The sequence below is a fragment of the Bremia lactucae genome, linkage group LG4 (genome assembly GCF_004359215.1).
Source record: "Bremia lactucae strain SF5 linkage group LG4, whole genome shotgun sequence".
In the NCBI taxonomy this organism is placed as follows: Eukaryota; Oomycota; class Peronosporomycetes; order Peronosporales; family Peronosporaceae; genus Bremia; species Bremia lactucae.
Window position 1 is genome coordinate 1,734,070 of NC_090613.1, and position 11,919 is coordinate 1,745,988.

The 11,919-nt window shown below is 44.5% G+C and overlaps 4 protein-coding genes across 4 annotated transcripts; 2 read left to right on the top strand and 2 right to left on the bottom strand.

The window, feature by feature from the left end:
• Positions 1-1,863: 1,863 nt before the first annotated feature.
• On the top strand, positions 1,864-3,065 carry CCR75_006522 (uncharacterized protein). Its single transcript, XM_067964592.1, has 3 exons — positions 1,864-2,296; positions 2,335-2,403; positions 2,470-3,065. Exons 1-3 carry the CDS (start codon positions 1,883-1,885, stop codon positions 2,593-2,595), a joined length of 609 nt encoding a protein of 202 aa, XP_067819988.1. The 5' UTR covers positions 1,864-1,882; the 3' UTR covers positions 2,596-3,065.
• Positions 3,066-3,892: 827 nt separating this feature from the next.
• On the top strand, positions 3,893-5,868 carry CCR75_006521 (uncharacterized protein; the record flags this gene model as incomplete). Its single annotated transcript, XM_067964591.1, has 4 exons — positions 3,893-4,417; positions 4,491-4,587; positions 4,961-5,168; positions 5,227-5,868. Exons 1-4 carry the CDS (start codon positions 3,904-3,906, stop codon positions 5,866-5,868), a joined length of 1,461 nt encoding a protein of 486 aa, XP_067819991.1. The 5' UTR covers positions 3,893-3,903.
• Positions 5,380-8,053, bottom strand: CCR75_006520 (uncharacterized protein). The gene is made up of 9 exons (XM_067964590.1): positions 7,578-8,053; positions 7,433-7,512; positions 7,176-7,363; positions 7,052-7,115; positions 6,757-6,986; positions 6,581-6,709; positions 6,500-6,548; positions 6,397-6,448; positions 5,380-6,342 (listed from the first exon to the last, which is right to left on the bottom strand). The coding sequence occupies exons 2-9, from the start codon at positions 7,449-7,451 to the stop codon at positions 6,021-6,023; spliced, it is 1,053 nt and encodes a 350-aa protein (XP_067819990.1). The 5' UTR covers positions 7,452-7,512; positions 7,578-8,053; the 3' UTR covers positions 5,380-6,020.
• A 1,561-nt stretch (positions 8,054-9,614) lies between these two features.
• CCR75_006519 (uncharacterized protein) lies at positions 9,615-11,045 on the bottom strand (the record flags this gene model as incomplete). Its single annotated transcript, XM_067964589.1, has 3 exons — positions 9,615-9,752; positions 9,915-9,962; positions 10,023-11,045. 3 exons carry the CDS (start codon positions 11,043-11,045, stop codon positions 9,615-9,617), a joined length of 1,209 nt encoding a protein of 402 aa, XP_067820016.1.
• Positions 11,046-11,919: the final 874 nt, after the last annotated feature.

An 11,919-nucleotide genomic window follows, 5' to 3' on the forward strand; every position in this document is an offset into this window, starting at 1 on the left:
GATGACGAACTAGCTTGAGCCTGTCTCAAGCTAAAGTCCTCCTGTTCCGCAACGGATATTGCTTCTTCAAGCGTATCCAGTTCCAAGCGGAACAGGTGGGTCTTTACGGGACCATCCGTAAGACCTTGCATGAACACCGTAATCAACGTGTGTTCATGAACTGGATTGTTCGTGATACAACTCGCTAAGAGTCGTATGTGCTGGGCATAAGCGTGAACATCACGCTTGCCTTGCTTAAGTTTCAGAAGCTCTGATAGAGCTCCGAACTCAGCCCTAGGCGGTTCAAACGTTTGTTTGAGCCGGTCTTTAAAAGCCTCTAGCGACCCAAAGACATATGGGTCGCGCAACTTACGGCCTAGTGCCCAAGTTTTGGCACGACCTGCCAAATTTAACTGAGCAAAAGCGACTTGCATTTGCTCGTCGACGATGTGACGAGCCCTTATGGCATTGTCCAACTCGACAAACCATCTTGAGAGGGAGTCTTCTTCGACTCCCCTATACTTAGAGATGTCAATCTTTAAGTTTTTCGGACGACGCGTGTAGGTATAGGGGTTTGTACCTGCTGTAACCTCAACAGTTCTGTCTGTTGAGAGCCTTGCTTATTGAGCAAGGCTACCTTTCTCCTTCGCCTCGTCAAGTTCATGTTGTATGAACTTGACGATGGCTGAATAGAGGGCATCTCTGTTCAAATCGGACAGCATGGCCAAGATGGCATTCTTCCCTACGGTCGAACTCATTCGTTCGACCGCACTCCTTTCTGTGTCACTTAGAAAGGAGTAGCTATCACGCGAAAAGTGATGCACATTTCCATTATCATTTAACATGTCCATGTTAGATGATGGAACTGTCGTCCTTGGACGGACTACAAAGTGCTACCAGGTGTAACGGGGCACTACTGACTTGTACTGCTTCAGTACAAGTCCACTTTGCACTGCCTCAGTGCGAGTGATTCATCACGTCACTTCACGTTCAGTAGTATGTGCAGAGGAAAACTCTCTTTAGAACACTTATTTTAAAGAGGGTTAATTAAAAACAGTATTAATATAATTAAGTTCTTCTTATCTATATACTTATTACTAACTTAGTTAAAAACTAATACGAAACATATAATAAAAGTCTTATTTGTCGTTCTCTTTGCGCGCGTCCAGCGCTGACTGAACCGCGGAGAAAGTAAATATAATGGCCTATATCTACCAATGGATAAGGTTTCCGAATATTACTACGTAAAGTAGTATTCTCCAAATAGTATCAACCTTTTAAATAATATAATAATAAACAACCTTTAAGTGCTAATTTCATGTAACGATACACCCCGTTACACTTAAAGGTTGTTAGTTAATATATAATCTAAAAGGTAGGTATTATTTGGAGAATACTACTTTACGTAGTAATATTCGGAAACTTTATCCAATGGTAGATATAGGCCATTATATCTACTTTCTCCGCGGTTCAGTCAGCGCTGGACGCGCGCGAAGAGAGAGGCAGATAAGACTTTATTACATGTTTTGTGTTAGTTTATAATTTAGCTGTTTTTAGAGGCAAAGCGAAGTGGACTTGTACTGAAGCAGTACAAGTCGGCAGTGCCCCGTTACACTAGGCGTCATCCCTCCTAATGTGAATGCACTTCTGTGCATCACATACACAAGGGTCGGTCACAAATGTGTTCCACACCCGAGTGCTGGGTCTAATTACTTTATTTAAGTAGTTGACCATCCCCTGAAGTACACCAAGTGTACTTAACGGGGACTGTGTGTCATTAGGGCAACTTGAGCCCGTTACACAGGCGGCATTAGAAAGTGAAGCCCAATTTTATTTGCTAGTAAAGAATGCATACTATTTAAGAATACGAGTTTCAAGTGAGATGTAAAGATCACTTATCAGTATGGAAAACAAGGATGGACAGCAAATGCTATCGCATTTGCTAGCCATCGCATACCATGTGCTGGAGGAAACCAAGTACATGAACCTGAAGCCACCGCTACGACCAATCTCTAAGCTGTTTGCGGTCGATGCATCTGCCTCGGGATCGCCCCCTCCTTCTCCTTCCGAGACCGAGGCGCGCTTTGATGAGATGCATTTTGACGCGAACGGGACACCCACGAGCACGCTAGGTGCCGCACACACAAATGCTGGTGAAACGAGTCACGCTGTCGTTCTTTCGTACCCGTTTGAGGAAATACAGGATACGTACACGAAGATTGCAACACTTAAGATGCAATATATGAAGATAAGTACCGACTTATTGGAGGCTGTAAAAACTGTTGAGGTGAAAAGTGAGCCACAACAGGGCGAGAAGGTGATCAAAAGAATTCGCGCATTTGTGAGATTTTGTAGCGTCTTAATCAGTTGATGCGGCAGGAAGCGATAGTGAATCTGGAGGCGAGAAGGAATCAGCTGCGCAATGTGAGGCGCACGTGGCAGTAAAATGAGACTAGAGCTAAAAGTGGTAGTGTTTTCTTGATATTACAGGAAGTGTACGAAAGAAATATCGTGATGAAGGGGCTGATTGACCGGTTGCGCCACCTTGAGTACTCCATTCGTCTGATGAAAGGCGGCAGCGCGTACCCGCCGAACTTCGTCATGGAAAGTGTTTAGACTGTGATGTTGCCGCATATTTTAGTGAACAATCCTGGTGAATGTTCTACCTGCCATACTCAGCAGGCCTGGTGCAAACTTCAACGGCATTGCATTGTAGCCTTAATTAGTATTGAATCCCAGCCTTCGTAATTAGCCCCAGTTGCACTCGATTGCAAACTTGTTAACACAGATGTATACGAGCTTTGTGCGTCGGGCACTGATTACTCTTTTGCTTTCATTTTGCAAGCTTCTTTTAATTTAGTCCGCATTTTGCTCTTCTATCACTGCCTTAAGCTGTGTATGTTCTGTTTTGATGGAGCACAACCAACGCATACAGACGCCTTACCTTGATCTCGTTTGGTCACACTTGCATGTGCCGTGTCAAGCTTCAACTAATTTGCATTGCCATACATCACGTTGCTACTGCGCTTAATTTCGTCGCTATAGTTCCAGCGTCGTCTAAATCAAGCTATCGTAAGCGTTGCCAAGTTTTATGACCGTTCTTTTAGCCTGTTTCTCGTTTGTCGTGCCCTCCTTGACTCGGCCATTCGCAACAAAACGCGAGTAATCAATTCTAGTTAATTATCCGGTCATGATAAAAGAAGCTTATAAGCACAGTCTGGGTAACCAGGCTATTCGGGCTTCCAAAAATAATTTGAATAGCGGTACATGCCATCGTGGCGACGACGCAACCTTTTTCAGCCCTTTATCATTTACAGTAGACGAAGCCTGTTTTGACGCATGGGATGCTCAAACGTCTCAGCGAAACTTGCTTAGGAATTGGTCGAAGGTGCTAGAACCTTTACGAGAATTTTTCGCTTGTAATTTACCTTGCAAATTTGGCAGCGGCATCGAGAATAATTTTGCTCAGCCTGTGATCGACAATTTCATGCATGTTTACAGCATCGGGACGAATGCATTCCTTACATTTCAGCTACTCCGTTCGTTCGCCTTGTCAGCAGCGTTTTTTTTTTTTTACAACAATAAAACCGCGTTCACATCTCCAGCAAATTGTGCTGAGCACGCTTGTACGTCATTAAATTGGACACTTTAGATGGTTGCAATCGAGAGCTTATCAACATGCATGGCGAATGTGTCGACTTAAGCTCTACAACTTAATTTGAGGGGATTAGTTGGTCTCTTCTAGCAATTATCACCTTTAACAGCTATAAAACAGTTCACCATCTCGTTAATTGACATGGTCTATATAAATTCTTTTATTTTATTTTGGACATAAATGTAATATTCGGATGGAGGGAAGCAGGGCTAAACAAACAAGGTTAGACATACACTCACGAAAAAGTCTGACAGGCACCATCGATCGCGATGGAGGGGCTTGGTGTCGTGTACGAGCAAGAAGAGCAGGTAGCGGACGTACAACAAACGCTTGCGGGTGGCGTTCAAGCTGCTGAAGTATCTGCATTGCACCACGAGACTGAGGACGACGAAGATATCCGCGCACTTGCTGGCAATCCGGATGATCTGGACACGCACCACGAATCACAAACGCCACATCAGCAGCAGTCTCAACAGCAGCTTCACCAAAAGCATCATCAGCATTATCAGCATGATATTTCAGGTGGCTATGGCGATTACTCGCAGAGCAGCGGGCAGCATCCACAGCAGCAGATGGAGCAGCAGCTCTTCGGCTACGACAAGACCGGTGGCGGCACACAACCTGGCAAACTTTTTATTGGAGGTGTTTCGTGGGAGACCACGGAGGACACGCTGCGCCAGCATTTTGGCAAGTACGGCGTGCTTACGGACGCAGCGTTGATGAAGGACAAGTACACGGGCCAACCGCGAGGTTTTGGCTTTGTGACATTTGCGGATGCATTAGGTACTATGAAGTACTGCTGCGGCATATAATGAAATCTATAGTGACGCTGATTCTTCAAATAAACTTGCTGCAGCAATTGACCGCGTGCTGGAAGAGACACACACGCTGGACGGCAGGTCGGTGGAGGTGAAACGGGCGATCCCGAGGGAGCGGACGGCACCAGGCCCGAGGTTAGTACTATCGCAAGTCGCTTAATGGAAGACACGGAGGCTAGTTGTTTATTACTATGTATACAATTATCGAAAGAAAGAAAGAAGGGAGTCAGACAGAGAAGGGCAGGAAAGAAGGCAGGCAGGGAAAGTGAGACAAAAGAAAATGAAAGCAAAATCAGCAGCAGGAGAACAAGAAGAAGAAAACATTACTACTCTTCAATATGTCATGGCGTTTATTCGCCACCTTCTGGCTTCGACCCTCGCTTTCGCCATCCAGCCCTTCTCTATCCACTTCTTGGAGGGGCCTTAGGCGCTTAAACTTTATTGTAGCTAACGAGGCGCGATTACGAAAGCTTATATCTAACTAGTGTCCCTGCCTGATGTAATATAGCGATTTCCGCGGCGGGCGTGGTAACAATAGTAGTGGCGGCTATACTGAGCAGAAGAAAATCTTTGTAGGCGGCCTCGCACCCACCGTAGCCGAGGAAGACTTTCGCCACTACTTTGAGGAGTTTGGCAAAATTACGGATGCAGTAGTAATGATTGACCGCGACACGCAACGTTCACGCGGATTCGGCTTTATTACGTTCGAGGACGAGGTGCGTCAATGATGTTGTCTGGCTTATTTGGTAAGTAAAATTACTTTTTCTTGTATAGTCTTCAGTCGTCGAGGTGATTAGCAAGAGCCACGAAATTCATGGTAAAACCGTAGAGATCAAGCGTGCTGAGCCAAAAGAAGCCCGCGCTGGCAGCAGCACCGGTAGCTATAATGGCGGCCGTGGAGGTCGCGGAGGCGGCTGGCGAGCTGGCGGTCGTGGGGGAGGTGGCGGGGGTGGGGGCCCTGCCACTACTGCCAGCTATGGTGGCTATGGAGGTGGCTACGGTGGAGGCTACGGTGGAAGTTACGGCGGCGGCTATGGAAGTGGCTACGGTGGTGGCTATGGTGCAGCTGCCGCATACGGTGCGGGCGGTTACGGAGGCTACCCACAGTCTTACGCTGGCTATGGATATGGCGGCTATGGCGGCCGCGGTGGTTATGGGTATGGTGGCTATGGAGGCTATGGTGGCTACAGTTCTGGTGGTACCGGATCTGGCGGTGTAAATGGTGATAGCAGTGCAGGTGGGGAAGAAGGAGGGTTTAGTGAAGATGGTGGCCAGCAAGGAGTTCAGGGAGGCCAAATTAATCAGGCTGGGGCAGCAGCTGGCTATGGCTACGGGGGTGGTTATCGCCAGGGAGGCGGTGCGGGTGGCGCTCAAGGAAGTTCGGTCGGTCGATCGGATCGATACCGCCCGTATTAAGCATCCACGTGTCGAAATTGCCAATCCTTGACAACGGACGGGGTCAATATACGCAACTTAGCACCTTCTGTTTACATCGCTGTGGCATGTCTGGTCATGCACCGGCTACTTAATTTGTTTCTTTCTATTGCTGACAAATAATACTTTTCTCATTACTTTTTAATACTCTCGCTATGGACCATGACATGGGCATCCTTAGCTAACCACTTTATTAAATGACGTTGGTACAACGAAATCGTCGATTCGGCAAGGCATCCCATTGCTCGCATTTGTCGGGTCCTCGCTGATGAAGGACACGCTGGCGTTGAATCTTTGGAACTATATTGAAGCTTTGTTAGACGATCTGCCAGTGCCACAACTAGCTCTTTTGAATTCGCCACAGGCCGAAGCGCTTCCGAAATTGAGAGCCATTGGTTTAATTGATAAATAAGAGTCTCAAAATTTTCCATGTGAGGGCCTGTTAGCACGTAGCAACTGATTGGCCCAATCAATAAGACATTTGTCAAGACAAAGTACAACAACGCCTACCCTGCTCGTAGAGGTTCTATAGGATTATGCCCGCCGCGCTCAATAAAAGAACCTACAGCGAAGCAATGATTACACGAAGTCTTAAAATCTACGAAAAGCCTACCTCCAATCACGGCAGTCGAAATGCAGTCGTAAATTAGGCTTGTTTCATCCTGTATCAATCCAAAATTTAGAAGCTATTCACCGTATGCTCAGCATTCTTAAGAGTATTAAACCATTGTGTCGACAATGAAAACGTCTGCGCCGTTTGTTGGTAGTCCATCGCGGGAACGCAAGCCAATTGAGATTTCAGGGAACTGCCAGAAAGAATCCGCTATAATTAAGAACTATTAGTAAGCGAGATTAAACGCAAGCTTCTACCTTTTGATACAACTGTTTGATTATAACGGATGTTCGATGTGGGTGGCGCGGAATGATAAGCGTAAGTAAATGCTGATCTTTCGGAAGACGTTTGCTTAGCTCAAAATGGACTTCAGTCATCATAACTTCCTCATTGGTGTGGGTGCTAGCTGCAACCCATGCCGGTCGAGAGCCGATCGCGGATCGTAATGCATTAGCCTTATTTGCGTTAGAGTTTAATCTTATGGATGCTATACGCATAAAGCAGAAGAAATATAATATCAGCGAAGATACCCAACCGCCGAAGGACTCGTACCAAGCTTGAGATTCAGTGCCACAAAAGCATTTTGCGCTCCAAGAAGTTCGAAACGTCTCCGATTCTAATAAGCAGAAGATATGTGAAACACAATGAAAGGATTATGGTGCAGGACAAAAATTACGTGCTCGTCTTGGCAAATCACTAGCGTAAACAATCCTACTATACTTTTCGAAAATTTCCGCAGCCCCGGCAGTTGCCACAAACGGAACGATTGAGCTGACATCCGACCATTAACGAGACCGATACGAATACCTCGCTGCGCAGCTTCCGAAATGAGCGTTGGCCATATCTCCGACTCAATCCAGATTCCTACACTTTAAAATCGCAAGATAGAAGAGGCCGATGAGGCATACCCATAAATGACGGAGACCGACGTACTCTGGTTGCCAGGCATCATAAAAATTTTGGACACATTGCGGGTGGTCGAGTGGTGCCAAAATACAAGCAGCACTTTCGTTCTGTAATTTATTTGAAACATTAACGTTTAATAACCATTCGGGTGCAAACACCATCTGACACGCACATCCTTTAAGCGTTCCGTTATAACTTGACGTGCCGCAATTGTAGCCGTAGACATTACCACCCGAATCTTCTTATTTGTCGAAAAGGGTACTATTTTACCAAACCTGTGGCTTAGAGCCAAATCTACAAGTGGCAATCCTGACAGACACTCCCCAAGTGAGGCGCCGTGGATCCATACGATCAAGCTATTATCTTTGCAGCCCGATAATTTCGTGCTCTTACGCCAATATGCTGCAGTACGTAAAAGTTGTCATAACTTGATGGATTTTTTTGTATTTTGGCTTTAACCTGGTGGATCACTGTGGCCAAAGCGTTCGGAGGTCACAGCAACCGGTACAAGCTTTTTTGCGTCTTTTCTCTGCACGCACCAGGACACGAGAGGCATGGCAGCCTTCCAAACGCCACGGTAGATTGCAAGCAGAGAGGTGCCGGTCATCTGCTAGTAAAACTTTATTTATATTAAGCACATATTCGTTGTAAACCAATAGTGATCATTGCATCTCTCACGAAGAATTTGATCGCAGAATGAAAAGACGCTTTTTGCTAAATTATGAATGGCTTAATTGCCTCTCATTAGTTTTGGCGAATCCGCGAACGCCTCCCAATAGATATGTGAGACTTAGTACATGCTGCATACCGTTCATACTTGAAAACAAATACTGAAGTTTCAGAAAAAGTACCATGTTCGTTGTTGTTTCATTTAGCGCGCTTGAAAGCGCATTAAGCTCGTGAGGTTTTGTTTGCAATCGTGCCACTATGTTATTATATGTAAATATGTCAAAATGCGCTCAAAGTTTTCATGCTAGAAGCAGCAGCCAAGCTCTCCTTCTTTAGCTTGTGTCCACTAACGTTTGCGTTTCTTTCTTTTATTAGAATGGCTCGCACTCCTTCAACTTGCCACTATAAATTTAATTGCAAAGGTTTTTATGTGTAAAAGAATTATCGGACATTGTTATTGTCCGAACATGAGACGAATTCTTCAGGTGTTCACCTTCACGCACAGATTTAAAATCGCCTCGCACTTTGTGAGCTCTTCAAGCGCAATAGTACTATTGTGTGGAGATGTAACGACATGATTATTTTCTGAAGGAAAGACTACGGTCGCGTATCCTCTAGCAGCCCAAAAAGTATAAGAGCCTGACCCAGATTTTGGTGCCTCCGCCTATACGAAAAATAAATGGCGGCGTTGATTTGTAAAAGCAAACTGCTTTTGGCCAGCTCGAATTGTTGGTTGTTGAGCTCTTAGGACTATTAGCAGTTTCACGAGAAATTTCTGCAAACTTTACCAAAGACTGAGGCAGCAATCGAAAACACTCTCGACACATTGCTGCGTACTCGCACTTATTGTGTCAAATATTTTATGCGTTTGAACCATTCCAGCAGACGAATTCATTTTGATGGATGCTGCGTCGCTGCGTCGCTGCATACTAATATCATTATACATTTACGCTAGCATATTTATTAGCGCTCCGCATTTGTCAAACTGCTTTTTCCTTTGCCAATTCCGCTCTCAATATTTGTCAAAAAGAAGTTAAGCGTAATTACGTTATTATACGTAATTTAATGGTGACCAATCTTTTTACGAATGGCCTACATTCGGTTACCTGTCATTCTTATTTTGACATTTACCCACTTCGTACTCGAAGTAATTGGCATCACGTAAATTGTCTCAAGTGATTACACAAAAGATGACGAGTCTGAGGAGAGGGTCCACTTGGTGCATTGCGTTCTGCCGTGCGTTGAGGCGACTTTTACTTCAAATGTGAAGAACATACGAGGCATTTGTATGATGAGACACTTAGCTACTGATATATTATTATCTGTCGATGATGTTCCATTTATATTTGCTACTCTTGATATGCCTTTGGGCATTGTGACGACAAATTTTAATCACCAAGATCTCTGAGACAGCCTAACTAAGTAGTGTATTGTTCAGTGAAGGCAGTGATGAATGCTATAGGGACATCTGAAATGCGGTGTGGATGTAGTGTCCGTTCCGACTGAAGATAACATATAGTGGAATCTCATTATCTGAGCCTTAGATCGTATTGATTTCATTCATGTTCTTGGCGCTAACCAAAGTGTCAAATTCTCGCCGCTCTTTCCGTGAGCAGTAGAAGCCGAATCTTTGGAACAACAATAGAGCAGGTAGACGCATCGATGTGCAAGCCCTTCTCTTTAAAAAGGAGGCGGCAACAGAAATGTTGTTGAGCATACCAAAGTCACTTTGCAAACATATTTTCCTCTAGTTCGTTCACATGCAAATGCAGCAACATTGTAAGAGTAAATTTTGCTGCGATTAAGCATCGAAGCTAGGAATTATTTTCGTGGCTCTTACTACGCTTGTCGCCGACTGAAACAAGTCGACATCTTGGAACTTAAGCACCTATCATTGCATAAAATCGTCAGACCAATGAGCTAGTAATCAAAACCTGAACAGGTGTACCTCGTAACCTACGCTAGTCCAGTACGGTCGCAGTTCACGAGCAAAAAGCTCTATTTGGCTACCAATGCTTTCATCAAAGAAGCAGTTCATTGGCGGTTTCCATGAATGGCGGAGGGGAACGCTTAGTACAATTCGCATTTGCTCACCAAGTTGCTGGCGCAGTCGTTGCCCAATTTCCTCATTTCTGGAGCGGTAGGCAACAACTAGAGTTTCAACAGGAAGGCGGTGTGTTGAGTCGAGTGGACTAAGCAACTCACCGCTCTTGCTCAGCTTCAGCCAATACCAATATGCGTGGAAAGTAAAACCCCACGACGGCAGTACTTTTTCTTGAAGATACGCCTTGTATCGCGGCCGATTCGTGACCCAGACCGCGAGAATGCACTCATCGAGGTCTGCAATGTGAGGGACATTGATCCTCAAAAGATCAGTGTGATCAAATGTGACGTACTGATTTCCACGAGAAACACTTTTATTGTGCCACGGCGGATCAATAACAATCAGTTTGTGCTTACCAAGAGCTACTTCATGGATCGCTCTTACATCGCGCCGTGCAAAAACTGACCCGGCTGGTAATATATATTTGTTGCCATTGACCTCAGCAACTTGAAGGCAGTTCATTAAATTGCGATGGACGTTGCCATCGTTAAGGTTTTCGGCTCTCGGAAACTCTCGCAGCGTATTCAACACGTCTTGTAGAGCATCAGTCCCACAGCAACCATCCTGATAACTCGGCAAAAAGTTTTCCGACTCGAAACGTTCGCCACTGAAGCGATCGTATGCATTACGCAAAGCCGTTCGAACTTTAAAACTAAGTGGAACAAATTTACCTTGTGCTATCAGCTCCTTGAGTTGTTCAGCTCGCCTCCGAGCTACTGTCTTTCGCTGACGACGCACTGCAGCTGCAGATGATTTGCTGAGCGCTTTTAATGGAAGTCTGAATGAGGATACTCGGAGAAATAATATTCTTAAGTAGTAGCTATTAACAAGCGCTGCGTGATTGACGCACGATACATTTAACTCCATTTTGACAAGAATGGTACTAGGATTTATCTAGTCACTAAACTGTATGCTTTAATTGTTATTTAGCACTAAATGTTAAAACGGGGTTACCTTACATAAATATTATTTCCTATTAGAGGAAATTAATAAAGAAATACAAATTTAGGGTATGCCCACACACACACCTTTTCGGTATAGCCACACACCCCAACTTACACCCAAAATTGATTCGATATCGCCACATACCCGGCCTACACAGTGTTGGACGTGGACGATTTTCTGGATATAGATAAGATTATTGAAAAATAGCATGCTACCAATTCATTATTTTCTTCAAGAGGACTCAGTGCTCATGACACAATTTTTTATACTACTGTATCGTTACATGAAACTACCACTTAAAAGTTGTTAATTAGTATATTATCTAAAAGGGTTTTAATATTTGGCGAATATTACTTTAAATGGTGATATTCTAAAAGCTTATCCATTGGTAGATATATACCATTATATCTACTTTCTCCGTGGTCCAGTCAGCGCTGGACGCGCGCAAAGGGAGAGACAGATAAGACTTATTTACATGTTTTGTATTAGTTTATAATTAAGTTAGTGTTTAAATGAATAGAAACAGAAGAACTTAATTTTATTAAATACAATTTTACTATTATCCTCTTTGAATTAGGTGTTTAAAAGAGAAGACTTCCTCTGCACGTACTAGTGTACGTGAAGTGACGTGAGGCACCACTCGCACTGAGGCAGTGCGAAATGGACTTGTCCTGAAGCAGTACAAGTTGTAGTGCCCCGTTGCACCTGGTAGCATTTTGTAGTCCATCCAAGGACCACAGTTCCATCATCTAACATGGACATATTAGATGATGGAATTGTGCATCACTTTTCGCGT